Here is a 17,977-nt window from a genome sequence, read left to right on the forward strand (position 1 = left end):
AGCGTCAGGTCCTTTTCCGAAAGTAGTCGTTTCTGGGTTCCTTCACTCTGGAGCCCGCAGACAAACTTACCCCTTAAGGTGTCTGCCAGTCCTGCTCTGTACTGGCAGTGCTTCGATAACTTGCGTAGTTCCGTAAGATAGTCAGCATTGCTCTCATCTTTGTGCTGGTTTCTTTTATGGAACTTGAATCTTTCTGCTATCAGCAGCGGTGTAGGGTTTAGGTGTTCCTGTAAGATATTAACAATCTCTTCAAAACTTTTCTCCATTGGTTTAGCTGGGGTAACTAAATTCCGCAATAGGCCGTACGTTCTCGTGCCCATCAAATTTAATAATACCGACGCCGTCTTTCCATCGGCCACCTCATTTGCCTTGCAGTACACTTCAATTCTTTCCACATACATGGTCCAGTCTTCTACCTCGTTGTCGAAAGCAGTGATACTGCCACTCTTCGGCATCTTGGGTGGTTTAAAATGGCGCCTCCCGCGCTTTTTCTTCTTCCCCAATGGATTAAAATGGCGCCTCCCGCGCTTCTCCTTCTTCCCCAATGGAATAAAATGGCGCTTCCCGCACTTTTCCTTCTTCCCCTTGCTGCCAACGCTGCTCCTAGCGTTCTACAGGGTAATGGCGGCGACCCGCGGCTTCGGCGCGTCTCACTTTTCCTTCCCCTCGTTTTATTTTCTCTACGTTGCCCGATTCTTCAGCACCGACTGGCCCTGTGCGCTCCACCCTCTCTCTCTCTCTCTTTTCCTCCCGACGACGCTGCAGAGCCGCTCGATTGAGCTCGAGCCCGCCGCAGTCCGGAAGGGTCAGCGCACTACCTGCTACCAGCACGATTTGCTGGAACACCTTGACTGGGGAGCCAAGCCCAGCTCTCCACAGCCTCCCCTGCAATTCTCCGAACTCTGATGGATCCCTGGGCGGTTGCCCGCGGTCGATGCCCGTTGCTCTGACTTTGACCTCCAAGAAGCTTCTTCTCAGGGAAAGATCCCCGTGAGGTGATGCAGTACTGCAGGTGAGTTCGAACCTGCTCGTCGCCAGTGTAGTGTCCGCGTATCAATAATACACGGACTGCAGGAGACCAATAATAACAGGTATTTACTGAACAGAGGGTAAGCTTAAACTGAAGTACAGAAGCCTGCTATGGCTTTATATACAGGTGTGATCACTGCCGGTACTGCAGTATAAAATCAGTTCTCTCTTAAAGGTACATACACAACAGTATCTGTAATGTATATACCTTTAAGGGGGAACTATGTTTTACAGCTCATGTATACTGCAGTACCGGCAGTGACCACACCTGTATATAACACTGAGTAGTAATCTGTACAGATCAGTTGCAGTGTGAGCCACATTGAGTAAACACCTGTTGTACCGTTCTCCGCAGTCTGTGTTTTATTATACTCGGACGCAACATTGGCGACGAGGCAGGTTCGAACCTAACTGCAACTCTGCATCACCTCCCGGGGATTCGTTCCTGGAGATCAGTGGATTGGAGGTCAAGGCCAGAGACTCGGGCGTCGACCACGGGCAACCGCCCAGTCATCCAGCAGAGACTCGAGAATTGCGGGGGAGGCTGTCGAGAGCCAGGCTTGGCTTTCCAGTCGAGGTGGTCCAGCGAAACGGGCTGGCAACAGGTAGTGCGCAGACCCTTCCCGGACAGCGGCAGGCTAGAGCCCGACCGAGCGGCACAGCAAAGGGCCGAGCAGCGTCGATGGGGGGGGGGGGGGGGTGGGGAGGAGAGAGAGAGGGCAGAGCGCACAGGGTGCAGCCGGTGTTCAGCGGCCGAGCAGCGTCGGAGAGGGAGCGAGAGATGCGCAGAAACCCGCGAGGTGCCGCCATTGCCACGAGAACCGCCGAGAGCGGCGTTGGCAGCAGCGCAGGAGAAGCGCGCGAAACCTACAGGGCGCCGCCATTGCCGGGAGCGGCGTCAGCAGCAGCGGGGGAGGAAGGAAAGCGCGGGAGACGCCATTTTAAGCCATTGGGAGATGCTATTTTAAACCACACCCAAAATGCCAAAGAGTGGCAGTATCACCACATTTGACAATGAAGTCGAAGATTGGACTACATATGTCGAACGGATAGAGGTGTACTGCAAGGCAAATGGGGTGTCAGATGACAAGAAAGCGTCGGTATTGTTCAATTTAATGGGTGCAAAGACGTATGGTTTATTACGAAATCTAGTAACCCCAATGAAGCCAATGGAAAAGAGTTTTGAAGACATAGTAACGATACCAAAGGAACATTTAAACCCCACACCGCTGCTGATAGCAGAAAGATTCAAGTTTCACAAACAGAACCAGCATAAGGAATGAAAGCAATGCTGATTATTTAACAGAACTGCGCAAACTATCGAAACACTGCCAGTTTGGAGCGGGACTGACAGATACCTTAAGGGACAAGTTTGTGTGTGGGCTTCAAAGTGAAGGAACCCAGAAACGGCTTTTATCTGAAAAGGACCTTACGCTGGAAAAGGCTTTCAGCATTGCGGTATCATATGAAGCAGCAGCACGGGGCGCTGCAAAGATACAACAGAGACCGCAAGAATATGGCACAAACGAAATGTCATATGGAACAGAGAGGTGCTATCACTGCTGCAGAACAACACACGACCAGAATGATTGCTGGTTCAAAGACAGTGTGCAGACAGTGTGGAAAAGTAGGACACATAGCACGAGTCTGCAGGTCGGGATAGAAAACCAGCAATAAGAAACCAACCAAAGGAAAGTACAAGGTGGTACATTAGATAACGGAGAACAGTTCAGACGAACAAAAGAGCGATAACGACTCCGAAAGCAGGGAACTGAGTTGTCTGAAACTACATAATGTGATCACAACGGAGGATCACCGAACCATTTGGGTCACTCTCAAGATAGCAGGAGTCCAGGTAAAGATGGAATTGGACACAGGATCAGCCCTAACAGTTATAAACCGACGGGACTACGAGCGGCTATTCTCACACATACCCTTCAGAGACACAAAAATTATTTTGAAGACGTACACGGGGCAAAAAGTCTACCCCAAAGGAAAAATAAGGGTGACCGTTATATATAACGGTAAGGAAACACCAAAACTAGACCTGTATGCACTGACTGTGGCTGACAAAAAGGATGACGATGTCACACCTGGGCGACTGTCAAAGAACCTAACTGACGCAAAAGAAGTGTTCCAGCAAGGACTCGGAACACTAAAAGGCATGACAACGACGATTAAAATTGAAGAAAACGCAAGCCCAAAATTTTTTAAGGCCAGACCGATACCTTATGCGATCCGTCCAGCCGTCGAAGCAGAGCTGGAGAGTCTGGAACGTTCAGGTGTACTGTCCAAGGTAGACTGGAGCGAGTGGGCTACACCCATCGTCCCTGTGATGAAAAAGTCATTCAGCAGCACGCCTGGGGAACCAAGGAAGGTTCGCATCTGTGGGGACTTTAAGGTAACAGTGAATCCGGTCCTTCACACCGTACAAAATCCACTTCCGCGGATTGAAGATATTTTCGCCTCGCTATCTGGAGGGAAACGCTTCACTAAGATTGATCTGGCCCAGGCGTATCTGCAAATGGAGGTAGAAGAAGCATCAAAAAAATACCTCACAATCAACACCCATAAAGGTCTCTACCAATACAACCGGCTGGTATTCGGGGTAGCATCAGCTCCGGCTATTTGGCAGAGGGCAATGGAACAAGTCCTGCAAGGGATCCCAGGGACCCAGTGTTATTTGGACGACATCCTGGTCACGGGCAAAAATGACAGTGATCACCTTGCCAACCTGGAGCAGGTGCTCACTAGATTGCAGGAATATGGGCTCCGAGCTAACCGCCCCAAATGCGAGTTTTTTAGAAAACAGATCTCGTATTGTGGCCACGTTATCGATAAAGAGGGGTTACATAAGTCCCCAGAGAAGATTGAGGCAGTAGTCAAGGCTCCAGCACTGGAAAATGTGTCACAACTGAGGTCGTTCCTCGGGCTGGTAAACTACTACCACAAGTTCTTGCCAAATTTATCTACAATACTACACCCACTGAACACCCTACTGCAAACTGGGGTGCCATGGAAGTGGAGTGACGAATGTAGACGAGCTTTCCAGAAGAGCAAAACACTAATCAAATCGAAAGAGGTATTGGCCCATTACAACCCGGCATTACCAATTCGGTTGGCATGTGATGCGTCGCCCTACGGCATTGGAGCGGTGCTGTCGCACAAATTCTCGGACGGCTCAGAGAGGCCAATAGCCTTTGCGTCACGATCACTAACCTCAGCCGAGCATAACTATGCCCAGATTGACAGGGAGGCCCTCAGCCTAGTGTGGGGAGTGAAAAAGTTCAATCACTATCTGCACGGGCAGAAATTCACCTTGCTGACTGATCACCAGCCTCTTGTCTCCATTTTTAATCTGAAGAAGGGCGTTCCGGTGATGACTGCGCAACGACTAAAGATGGTCACTTTTTCTAGGGGCGCACCACTATGAGATTGAATATAAGGGCACGAAACAGCATGGAAATGCTGATGGGCTATCACGCCTGCCACTGCCTACTGTGGAGGAAGCACCAGCAGTGGATCCTGTCGAAATATTTCATTCGACTATAGTTGAATACCTACCTGTAACTAATGCTTGTATCGAAAAGGAAACCCGAAATGACCCGACACTGTCTCGGGTATATGATTTGACGGTGAAGGAATGGCCAGCACATGGCGACTCACTGTTGCCAGCATTCTCATCCAGAAGAGAACAGCTGTCAGTATGCCAGGGGACCTTGATGTGTGGATCCCGAGTGGTAATTCCACCCAAGTTAAGGGAGAGAGTGCTCAATGAGCTTCACGAAGGTCATCTGGGAGGGGTAAAAATGAAAAGCCTAGCCAGGGCTTGTGTGGTGGCCGGGAATCGATAAACAAATCGAGGACCTGACCAAGAGCTGCTCAGGATGCCAGAAAGTCCAAAATGCACCACCACATGCCCCTCTACACCCATGGGAGTGGCCCTCATCTCCATAGCAACGGGTGCATATTGATTTTGCTGGTCCATTCATGGACTCAATGTTTTTAATAGCCGTGGATGCGCACTCGAAATGGCCTGAGGTCATCAAAATGTCCTCCACCATCACGGAGAAAACTATTGCAGTCCTACAGACCATTTTTGCCAGGAATGGCTTGCCAGAACAGATTTGCTGTGACAATGGACCACAGTTTGTGTCCGAAGAGTTCCGGAGGTTCTTGAAAAAGAATGGGGTAAGGCATTACACATCCGCCCCGTATCATCCAGCCACAAATGGATTGGCTGAGAGGTTCGTACAAACCTTTAAGGCGGCAATAAAGGCTATGTTCAATGACAACATTCTGCTGCAGCACAAGGTGGACAATTTCCTGTTCGCCTACCGGAATGCGACACATGCAGTCACCAACCAGGCCCCAGCCATAATGTTCTTTAACCGAAGGTTAAGATCTCGCCTGGATTTGCTCAGACCAAACGTACGAAGAGATGTTGAGAGTAAGCAATTCCAGCACATCAATGAAAAGCCAACAAGGAGCTTCAATGTAGGGCAACCAGTCTTGGCCCGCGACTACCGAACAGAAAAATGGCAGCCAGGAACGATATGCACACGGCAGGGCCCACTAATGTACAGTGGACGTTGGGGAGAGCATCGTGAGACGCCATGCTGACCAGATCGTAGAGTCACAGGAACAAGTCAACCCCATGCCTTGCCCATACGTACCTGGTGATGAACCCGACGTACAGGTCGCATCTACCCCAGAAACAATAGCATTGGAAGCTGATGAACCAACCGACGACAGGGGGCCAGAATCGCCTCCGCACCAAGAGCAAGACACTCGGGAAAGGCGCTATCCAGAAAGGATCAGGAAGCCTCCCCAAAGACTGAATATATAAATAGACTATTTTCAGCTAATGTTGCATGTTAAAAGTGTTAATTGTAATTAGTTTGATATTTAATTGTTAAGAGTGTTATGGTACTGTTAATCTAAAAGGGGAGGAATTGTAATGTATATACCTTTAAGGGGGAACTATGTTTTACAGCTCATGTATACTGCAGTACCGGCAGTGACCACACCTGTATATAACACTGAGTAGTAATCTGTACAGATCAGTTGCAGTGTGAGCCACGTTGAGTAAACACCTGTTGTACCGTTCTCCGCAGTCTGTGTTTTATTATACACGGACGCAACAGTATCAAGCCCCACTCTAGAGGCTTGAGCACAAAAATCTAGGCTGATACGCCAGTGCAGTACTGAGGGAGTGCTGCACTATCGGAGGTGCCGTCTTTCCAAGGCCCTGTCTGCTCGCTCAGGTGGACATAAAAGATCCCATGGTACTATTTCGAAGAGCAGGGGAGTTATCCCCAATGTCCTGGCCAACATTTACCCCTCAAAACAACATCACTAAAACACATTCTCTGGCCATTATCACATTGCTGTTTGTGGGAGCTTGCTGTATGCAAATTGGCTGCCGTGTTTCCTACATTGTAACAGTGACTACACTTCAAAAAGTATTTCATTGGCTGTAAAGCACTTTGTGATGTCAGGTGGTCGTGAAAGGCACTACATAAATGTAAGTTCTTTTATCGCTGGCAAAATTTGGTGTGAGACACGAAAAAGGATGGAACAAACAAAAATAGAGCCAGACACAATAAAGTGAGAGGTAAGCAGTTGCAGGAAGAGAGAAAAAAGGGCAACAACTCAGCACCACAAAATTGTAATGTTTACATAAAACACAAAACACAGACCAACCCAACACTGCAGCAACAGAATGCAAAACCTACCATAGAAGGTCCTGCTGTAGAAATTGCACTGTGGTACAAGGTAAAAAACTCCCTGGTTTTTATTGTAAGTGGGTTGTTCTTATTCAAGGCCTTCCTACAACTAGTTGTAGCTCTGCCTGGTCTGGGAACTTGGATTCAAATCAGCACTTCAAGGCTCCCTGGAGATGTTGGATTCAAGACCATCTCGTGTTATTGTTTTGGTTGAGGCAGACTGAAGAGAGAATACCCTGAATGGTCTTCCTCGTGCCAAATTATTTAGTGCGCTACATGTTGCTAGAGTTAAACCTGGATCGCATTCTAGGGAAACAAGTAGTGGGCAACACCCACTTTGATTTTTTTTTTTACTTGGATTAAAGTGACCCACATGCTACCTCTGCTCCCATGCCATTTAAAACCTCTGGGACCTGTACTTCCTGCTTTTAAATAGGAGATGTACATGCGAGTCAGTATCACTCAAAGTAGGACATTCAATTGCAAAACCAGTAGGGGAATGCCAGAATTAGATTTGCTGTCTGCTCATATCTTCTGCAACACCATGTGTTACCAGGAAGTCGAGGAAACATATATGCATGTGCAAGAAAAGGAGGGGCTGGACATGTATCCAGAGTTCTCTTATGGTACTTGAGCAGAAACGTGGCAAGATGAATAGGTCAATTTCCAGGTAACTCAAAGTTTTGGCAATATCTTGGACCACCTTAATGTAGATCTTCCATTCATGTAGAGCTTCTGCAAATGAGTTGTCCACAGGCTAAATGTTGTGCAATGAGGGTCACATCATGGTTTAGGGACCAAAGGGCAAGCTGATTGTGTCTTGAACGAGAGACCGAGAATGGGTTTCATTTTATCTGTTAACATATGGGATAGCCATCGTGTTGTCTGTCTAGAGACTTGCCAACTTGCTATGTTTCAGAGCCTGAAACATTTTGTGACTAACCATAACACTATATCCTGGTGATTCATGTGCCAGAAGGATTTCTGTGCTCCACCTGTTGAGCCCATTTGTCTTGAAGAGGAACACTCCACCTGGGAAGAGACAGGTCCATTGCCACAGTCAGTTAAGGATGTGATGGCTGCAGGAGAACCTCATGGAGGACATTGTGTTCGGGGGGCCAACACCTAAAATCTAATGCAGAGACTTGGTCCATTCTCACTCTGAGATAATGGATAACACAAAAGAATTACCACAAAGGTTTTTGTCAAAAAGAGCAGAGGCTTCTATTATCATATACGTAGCAAATACAAAGTTGAAAATCAAAAATCTTTATTACTATTTCTTTGTGACAAAATAACATTTTATACAAACAAGCCACCTATCACTTTAAAACATGAAAAATTGAAGACGGGTTGTTACAAAATACAGTTCAACATTCTAACACAGTTACAAAGCATCAAGTCACAAATGTGAATTTATGCGTCTTACATTTCCTGTGAAAATATTAAACAAATTATCAAGTTCAAAAATATAAGATTTACTCAGCGACATTTATTACCCTTCATAAAATACCCCAAAATACATTTCTCCTCACCAATTCAATTTGGTACTAATATGGAATGGACTAAGGGTTGAGGAAGCAGTGAAACACTAAAAAAAAAACTGTGCAAGATAGAAGTGAAACACTGAACACATTAGGGATGAAATTTGGATGCAAATGAGAACCGTTGCACCACACCATCACCGTGCAAATTTCCAAACCGCTTTACTTTGCATGCATTCCCAACCACTTCTGGGAGCTGAGGCTTGTTCAAAGGTACATCTTCACTTTTATGCAGCATTGTTGGAAACTTCCCCATAATAATTTTTTTAAATTTTTTTAAATGAACTTTACATACAGTTTGAAAGCCTCAAATTTCAGGGCAGAGGATTCACACGAGAGGTAAATTGCATACATCAACCAGTATTCCATTCTCAGAATGCAGTAACAGTAAATTATGAAAAAGTTAATTGCTCCCATTTGGTGCAATAGACCTCATCCAAATTCAATCACCACATGCCGAGGAACAGGAAATTCACAGGGACAAGGTTGGTACAACAGCACTCTCCTACCCACAGAAACAGCAGCACTTCATCTACATAGCATTTCACCCCTACTCAGGCTAATGGCCATAGAGCCAGCAATGTAACCACAGCTCACAGCTACAATAACAGCTACTCCTTGTTAGACTCAAGTAATCCAATTGACTGTCATCAATTATCGGACATAAGAACAGAAATTATTGAGAGAATTTCATTTCTCTTTATTTCATCTTAACCCTAGACCCATGCTGGAAGGGAGAAAGGTGCGAAATACAACATAAGGAGGCTAACTCATCCTCCCAAAAGTCAGTGGTCCAAAGCCAATGCATCAGATACATTGTCTGTATGACTGCAGGCCAGATAACCATTTTGGACTCTTCATGCCTGCAAGAAAACAATTTTCAACCCTTTGGTATTTTTTCCCTCACTCGAGCAAGGCTTCAGTTTTTACTCGCTTACAGTTTACACAGTTTTGTACTGATTCAGTGGGTAATGTATCTGAGAAACTTAGCAGAACAAAATAAGGAAGCCTGTGAGACAATATCAATGGAAGGCTACATCCTGAGTGCCCCAAGTTCGGCGGTGGATATTTGACATGCTTCCCCATGCTTCAAGACCGCTACCATTATTCCTGTGCCAAAACAAACGGCTGTGACGTGCCTGAACGACTATCGACCTGTCGCACTCACACCCATCATAATGAAGTGTTGAGAGACTGGTCCTGGCTCACATCAAAGCCAGTGTTCCCGCCTCTCTTGACCAACACCAGTTTGCCTATCGTGCAAACAGATCAACGGAGGATGCAATCACAACTGCTCTACACTCGCCACTGAATCACTTAGATGGTAAGGATACCTACATCAGAATGCTGTTCATAGACTACAGCTCAGCATTCAACACTATCGTCCCCAACAAGCTGGCCACCAAACTCCACACTCTTGGCCTGAACACTTCCCTCTGCAACTGGACCCTGGACTTCCTAACAGACCCCAGTCTGTCAAATTAGGTAACCACACCCGCCCTGAACACGGGGGCCCCACAAGGATGTGTGCTGAGCCCCCTCCTCTACTCCCTCTTCACCCACGACTGTGTGGCTGTTAATGGTTCCAACACCATCAAGTTTGCGGATGATACCACGGTAGTAGGCCAGATCACCAACAATGATGAGTCAGCCTACAGGGAGGAGGTCCAGCATCTCGTGAAGTGGTACGCCGATAACAACCTGGCCCTTAACATCAAGAAAACCAAAGAAATCATTGTGGACTTCAGGAAGTCCAAAGGCGGAAGTCACCCCCCCATCCACATCAATGGGGCTGTGGTGGAAAGGGTGGACAGCTTTAAGTTCCTCGGAGTCCACATCACGGAAGACCTCTCCTGGTCCCTCAATACCTCCTCTCTGGTGAAGAAGGCCCAGCAGCGCCTATATTTCCTAAGGAGGCTGAAGGGATGTAACCTGTCACCCCTGATCCTCTCTAACTTTTACCGCTGCACAATCGAGAGCATCCTGACAAACTGTATCACAGTATGGTATGGCAGCTGTAGCTACTATGACCGGAAAGCCCTGCAGCGGGTAGTCAAAACTGCCCAACGCATTACCGGCACCCGGCTACCGACCATAGAGCACATATACCAGAAACGCTGTTTACGGAGGTCACGGTCCATCATCAAAGACCCTACCCACCCCAGCCACAGTCTGTTCGCCCTCCTGCCATCTGGGAGACGCTACAGATGCATTCGCACCCGTACGACCAGATTTAGGAACAGCTTCTTTCCCAGGGCTGTCATCCTACTGAACTCCACAAATAAACTCTAAAGCCTGCACATCTGCCAATGCACTTTATTATGTTTATGTTAATGTATTACAAGCCAAATGTATGTTGAATGTTTAAATGTCTTAATCTAAATGTACTCTCTCGGGAGCCGCAAGCCTACATTTCGTTGTACTGCACTTGTGCACTAACAATGACAATAAAAGTTGATTTGATTTGATTTGACAAAGAAAAGAACAACGCAACCAAAAGAAATCATATGTAAACCAAAAGCTTAGATGCTAATGGATTTGATGGAATTTCTTAGCACTGGGAAAATAGACCAAACTGGTTTCATGTATTTGCTTCCTCCTCCCAACTAATCTATTCTCTTAAGCGCTTCTTCCCAGTATAACTAAGCTTCTCAACTTGCTTAGGCTATTAGAGAGGTTCAGAAATCTCAGCCTATAAGCTAGAAACATATCAAAGCTTTCAGAAATAACTAGTGGAATTCGTCCACCAAGGGGTTAAGAAACATCTTAGTCTTTTTAAGAAAGTATAAGTATATTGCAAGCATTTCCATCTCATTGTCCACCTTTTCTCATAATAAAAGTAAGAATTACACAGCTTTCCCATGGCAAATAAAGCAGCAAGCTGGTTTTTTTTTTTTTGCAGTCTTAAGCAATAAACCATTGTATCCATGGTTCCATTCGAAAAACAAAGCAAAACTGGTGTCCAGTACTCAATTATTACATACAGTTGTAATGTTCAACTGAAGACAAAAAAGTTACTGCAATGCTGCCCTGGGTGTTGCATGAATACAATACTGTCCTGGGGTAGAGCGGAGAAATCAACTGAGGAGACTGAAAGGTGCTGTGTGTGGGAATCTCAGTAGGCAATTGCGATGGGCTGACACAATTACAGGCGTGACAACCGTCACTGAATTTGCTACTTAGTTCACCATCGTTATGTTTTTAAGTATATTTGTCACGAGTGGCTGGCCTCTGTCATGGCTCCGATTGGGTTCTTGCATCAGGATCATTGGCCATAACTTTATTGATCCCCTCCGAACCAAGAGAGATTTTTACCCTTTCTGGAAGTGCTGGCAACACAAATGCCATTAAGCTATTGGCAATAAGTATGCACAGAAAGATACCATTTCATTGTAGCAGTGACACAGGAAATTTCCTACATACAGTTGAGATTTTACCCCCAATCCTAACATATGATTACTCTGAAAAATAATTTGCAGCTACAGGCCTCAGAAATACTATAAACTGTTGAATTTTCAGATTTCTTTCTTCCAGATAGATGTCATCATTAGAACAAGAGGGAAAAAGCTGGTCCAGTGAGGAATGCTTTTAATTCATGGTGGGGAATAAAGAAAAATCTTAAATGGCACCAACCCAAGTCTCTTAACAGGCAGATATTACCAATTTTCAAGCTGAACGGTGTATCTTACATTTCACAAAGGATGAGGATAAAATTAATTGCTGGTCAAAATTTATAGTGGCAGCATGATGGAACTGAACATGGGAATCTCATACACTCCACAAGTTTATCAAAGGAAATTCAACACCACTTCACACCAACCCTACACTTGGAGGGTAAACTGGGTGTGAAGGCCCAAACAGACTCCAAAGCGAAGTGGAGTGAGACTCCCTCCTCCAGGAAGTCTATCAGACACACTTTCAAATGAAAAAATGCAAACTCAAAAGTAACAGGTGCAAGCAGACATTCTCAACAGCATTTCCACTGCAAATTTGGAGATTAGCACGTAGGTATACTTAGGATTGCACTGGTTTCAATTATGCACAAATATTTCAAAATCTAAACAATTAAAATGGCAACTGGAAGAAAAAGGATAAGGGGGGAGGAGAAAAGCAGGTGCTACACATTGTGGGTCTTACTAAACAAAGCAGCCTATGATACAAGCGAACAAAATTGCTTATGGATTTACCATTCTGACTCCTAGCATTGCCAGGTAACAGCTCTGAAATACTTTCAATACCCACACAGATTTCCTTGCCAGAGGTAGATTAGAAATCAGAAGTGTACAGTTAAAAATATAAAAAGGTGCAAAACTACAAGAGAATACCAGCTGACAGAGTAATAAAATTCTTGTTAATTTACATAAAATACATTTTCTGTGACTTCTGTTCTCTTGTCTAGTCAAACAAAAAGTGTGGTCAGACCAAAATTAACTCCTAGTTTCTATCCAAAATAAATGTGCCATCAGATGTAAAATTACTTGCTTCTTACTGTAACAGTTATCTTGTGTCGGAGGCCAGACGTGAGCAAACCTGCATATGAACCAATGTATTCAAACAGTTTCAGGAATATCTGTGAGGAGTCATGAAACCTAAAGTGAACCAGGCTGCTGAAAACGATAATGGACATTATATAAAACATGCATTTCCCAGTCTCTAAATGAACATCTTCTTTCTTCCCCCTTGAACCCTCCCACCCACCAAAAAAATGACAGAAGATATCTTTGTTTACACCAACCAGCCAACTTCAGGTTTCATGCAATTCAGCACATGACCCTACATCACTACATCTAAAACCTTTTACCTCAGTTCAGTAGCAGATTCAATCATCCACATTCAAGCTCTTGCCTTATGGCTTCCTTCACAAAAAGTTCTTGATAGGTCTTCTGGTTTTTGGGGGGATTTTTGGGGGGAGGGGCAAGGAAAAATAAGATGGAAGGAGAGTTGGGATGGGGGAAGAACACTTTTTAAAGGTACTACAAATTTAAATTTAGTTAACACTTTGTCAATGCCAGTAAAGTCCCAAAGTCCTAATAGATCAAAATGTACTTACATTTTGTTTCAAGGGGATGCCAACCATCAGAACTCGTGTTCTGTTTTTTTATGTTAAAAGCAAGTGCTAATAGTGTCACCGTGCTACTAGCATGGAAATATCAAAGAGTCTGAAACTAAGGGAAACTACCATTGTACAACTCTGAACTAATGACCATTTCTAAGTATTAGTCCAACACCAACATTCAATCGCATCTTCAAATCAGTATCCCCAATATCATCAGCACTCACTGTTTAACTAAAATATTTTTAAAGTTAGCAAGAAATGGTTAACATTGTTCCATTCCATCTGTAACTTAACTATTCAATGACCTGATGGCAAAATTGCCAATTTAAAAACAAAACACAATATAAATGTCTTTTGAGTCTGAATGGGGTGAAGACACTGGCAGCAGTAGCACATTGTCAACATGTTCAGAGATTTTTTTCTTAAGTAAACCAACCAAGTGCCAAATAGCCTCCCTAATATGTTCAACAAGTACTCTGAAGAGCCCACCCCTGACCAGGTATTATCTAAATTTACAAAAAAGGCATGTTCACAGGGCAAATGCAAGCAACTCTACATCTGAACTAACGCTGGCAGTCCTTTGACTCAATTGGCATTCAAATCACTCCAAAGCAGCTTCTTTCTGATCCATTACTGTAAAATGGAGACCACATCAGACTCTGCTGTGTTTGGAATAATATCAGTGCAAAGAAACTACATGGATCTAAGTGGCTGTGATAGACTTTTCTGACATTTGTGCTCTGAATTTTGAAATCAGAATCACAAGTGGAAGTACCAGCAAAGTCTGCCATTAGTTCTGAGAATCCATAGGTTTAGAACTCATGGCTGCTTTCCACTACAAGCCAAGCCATAAAGGTTGAGCAGTAATCAAAGGTAATGCTATAGGAATCGTACTATTAAAGTAACAATGAGGCAGGGTTTTAGATGGGAATACCAAAAATGTATAAAACTATACCAGGTGTGCCTAAGGTAGCTTTTATATTTCTTACAATTTAAAGCAGCCAGAGCCTGAGAAATCTGGAATTATTTCAGTTTCATTGAATGGTGCCTTTAACACAAGGAAGGCAGTTATATTTTTCCCTAATTACATACAACATTGGCAAATACATTCAAGTCATGTCAATGTAACTATATGGTATCAGTCACATTCAAGCTGTAGTCCAAAATAAAATGTAAATTTTAGCACATTCTGACCACTTTTTTGGCAGACTGTGTCCCTTATATTCAACTTTTCTGGCTTGTAAACTATGGTGCTTCATCTCATGGAATTAGACAGGAGAGTTTTGCAAGTTAAAAAGGAATAAATACCATTACATTTCAGTTTCTGATACAAAACTTCAAAGGTGGTCCTTGGATTGAGATGTCTACTTTTATTGTTCACCACTAAGTAGTACTATAGTCTATGCTGGACAAAGATTAGTAACAGATGTAGGATGCAGGAAAATTAAATAAACCCAGGAACCTTTGGGAGTTCACAATAGTTTCTACAATATAGTTTAAAGTATCCCAAACCACAAAAACTAGATTGCTCTGCAAACTAATTACCATAAAAGTTTTAAATGATGTGCTCATTTTGTCACCCACAGCTACCAATTCATGTCATGAAAAAGCACTCGTGGACTAAAAAAGATCATATCTAAAAAAATTTAGATTGACGTACGATAGCTGATGTGGAAGCCAGCACAACCACGTTTTGTGAAGAATTAATTTTCAATTAAAAAACCCCCCACAACTTTGTAAAAATCTTTACATCTAATCCTTTGAGAAGATTTATTAAGCTGTAGCTGGTGATAAATATGTTAACATTCAATGTATATTTTCAAGTTCAGTCTTGGATACTGCTCCATTGAAGATTTGAAGTACTGCAGTGTGGTCACCAAGAAAATGGATGTTTTACATGCATTGTAACAGAAAGAAGGTTAGCTAGACGCCCTGTAACCATTTTTGTTTAAATGGGGAATAATTTGGTCCTCTAATCAAATTACCTCTAGTGTCTTCCACCCGTACCCGAACATAGTGCAAGGCCATGTTCACACGCAGTGGCATGAATCTTTTACTATAAATACAAAGAAAATAGGTCCTTTTTTTTTTTTAAATGAGGAATCTTTCATCACAACTAGGCATTCATTTTAGGTATAGGTAACCACTACATACTGTACATGGGTGGAATTTCCAACTCAAAGTCTCAATCGCCTCAGCCATTAGTAAGCTTAACTGAATTTTTTTCTTCTAGTGCAGAATGCATAGAAATGATAAAAGATAATTAATTCACACAGCCAAAAAGCCACCCTCTTCATCATCAACGCAGGCTTAGACTGAATGGGCTGCTGAAATATATACGTTTCACACAGTTCCACTACTGTCCTCCATTATATGCGTAATCTGCCTTGTTGTGCATGATCAGCTTGCCGTCCACAAAGTAAAAACTGTCAGACCGTGTATCATAAGGATTGTCCACCATCTCCTGAACTGCAGAAAGAGAGAATGTATAAATTAGCATTTTAATAAAAGCTCAATGAAAATATTAAAGCTTCAAACTAAAATTTTAATATTTTGAACCTAAAAATTTAGGAGAAGGAACATTAATCATTTAGAACCATAGAACTCTACTGTACAAAAGGAAGCCATTATATGCCCCTCTGTGTCCATATTGGCTCTGTGGTAGAGAAATCCAAATGTAATCCCACTGCCTTACTCTCTCCCCATTGCCATATTTAAAAAGAAAAGCCTTCTACTCGTTTGTTCTCTCTGATGGATTTCCTTGATCCTTTGCTCGAGATCTGCCCAACCTATGGAAGGTCCATTGCGTTCTGATCCTACATTAGTCTAGCAAAGCACTTGCATACCACTAGAACTATTGGAGCCTTTATTTTCATCTTTGAGATCACAGGTCATTTTCAATTTACATTCAAGTTTATTCAGGAAATGCTCCGAATGATCCCACTGGCATTAGAAATTTATAAAAAGTAGATTTTGCAGATGGTGAATATTCTAAAACCCGTGATGTGGATTCAGTCCTCAGAGTTATTTCATTAGCACAACCTACGAATGACTATTAGACCGATCAAACTTGTTCTTTACACAGACCGTGTACGATCTGCCTCCATCAAGTAACTTTACTGTAAAAGGTGACTAACCAGAGACAAAAATTCCAACAGAAATGTTTTGTATCATAAGAATTTTGCACCATTGCGCAGCCATTTTGACCAGATGAACGCTCCTATCATTCCAATAGATAATACAACACTCCTCATTCATTCAACCTGTGCATACAACAGAATTCTACCAAACTAGTGGAGAAACCAGGAGTTGGGCTCGGAAGAGACAAATGTTGAAGTAAGCTTGGAAAGCAGCAGCACCAGTGCATTGAACATCCAGAGCTCTTGGCTAAAGTCAATAATGTTTCATGAAAGGATTAAAGTTATTCCGGGTAGTTGCCTTATAGATAGAAAAGAGACAAATACTGACTATAATCCCTGCTGAAATTGGGATGTCGGATTTGGGGATTTTTGACTATTTAACCGCGGAGGAAGTTCAGATAATTTATATTAAAATATTGCTATTGCGTTGTCAGCTCAGCGGAGGTTAAATCCACAACATACAGCTTTAGGGAATACAGATTCAAATTCAGAAAATAAGGAATTACTCCCAACAAAAAGAATCTATCTGGGATGGTATTTTCCCACACATCACAGCAGTTTGAGACAATGGCCCAGAACTTCGTGTCTCCATGGGTGAGTACGCACTGGGTACTCACCCATAGGCCCAATGGAAGTGCCGGTTTCCTGCATGCGCAGGAAACCGGCACTTCCATTCCCTTGAAAGAAGGGGTTCAGAGGTCGAACACGCGCGTAGGAGAGGCTGCGCGTGCGCATCGAACTTACATTTTTTTTTTGCAGGTTTTCCCGAGAGGGTAAGTCTCCAGAAGTTACACATAAAAAAAGCAGTCGCAAGGCCTGCTTTTTACAAGGTAAGTGGTGTTTGGGAAGCTCACACTTTTGTGGAGGGAGGGACAAAGGCCAGTATGATTTGCAGTTTGACTGGCCAATTCCCAAGTACGGAGAGCTGGTCAAGCTTTTGGCTTCCTGACCAGCTACGGGTGCACTGGAGAGTCTACAGTGAATCTGCCGAGAGCAGATAATGGAGTGAGAACTCTGTTGTAATGATTAGTGCTGACCAGATTCACAGAAATTACTGATCAGAAAAGTTTACTTAATTGTGATGTGTTTTGTTATATTCTATTATGATGAGTTTTACAAAATAGGCTAAAATTCACTGTAAGCAATTACTTCTTTTAAAAATTGTTGAATAAATGAGCCTATTGGTTAATAATTGGCCTGGTCTCAAAAAAGTGTACCTCAGACTCTCCTCTGGAAGATGGCCAACATGCACAGGGGAACACATGCGAGATTACAGTCCAGTTCACAAAAAGGAGTTTTCATATTTATAATTCCCAGATAACACTATCATATGACTAGATATTGGGCAGTAAAGGTAAACTTCTGATTGTAAGGGACAAGGGGACTGCTTATGAGAGAGACCAGTGATGTTGAACCCAAAAGACTATCTAATGCAGGCCCAAAATTTGTAACATGGGGAAAATAGAAATAGCATATACA

At 43.4% G+C, this 17,977-nt stretch overlaps 2 protein-coding genes across 2 annotated transcripts in view; both read right to left on the reverse strand.

The window, feature by feature from the left end:
* Nucleotides 1–7,720, reverse strand: part of acads (acyl-CoA dehydrogenase short chain) — a 303,908-nt gene extending 296,188 nt beyond the window's left edge. Inside the window, exon 1 of the mRNA XM_085961831.1 lies at nt 7,702–7,720. The gene's annotated coding sequence lies outside the window, so the exon portion shown is untranslated. The remainder of the gene's footprint in view (nt 1–7,701) is intronic.
* A 291-nt stretch (nt 7,721–8,011) lies between these two features.
* unc119b (unc-119 lipid binding chaperone B) overlaps nt 8,012–17,977 on the reverse strand; it is a 51,943-nt gene continuing 41,977 nt past the window's right edge. Inside the window, exon 5 of the mRNA XM_085961836.1 lies at nt 8,012–15,827. Within this exon, the coding sequence (XP_085817962.1) occupies nt 15,715–15,827 (113 nt within the window). The 3' untranslated portion in view covers nt 8,012–15,714. The remainder of the gene's footprint in view (nt 15,828–17,977) is intronic.

The sequence above is a fragment of the Somniosus microcephalus genome, chromosome 19, assembly GCF_052327205.1.
Source record: "Somniosus microcephalus isolate GS21.2 chromosome 19, FLI_Smic_1.0, whole genome shotgun sequence".
NCBI classification, from domain to species: Eukaryota; Metazoa; Chordata; class Chondrichthyes; order Squaliformes; family Somniosidae; genus Somniosus; species Somniosus microcephalus.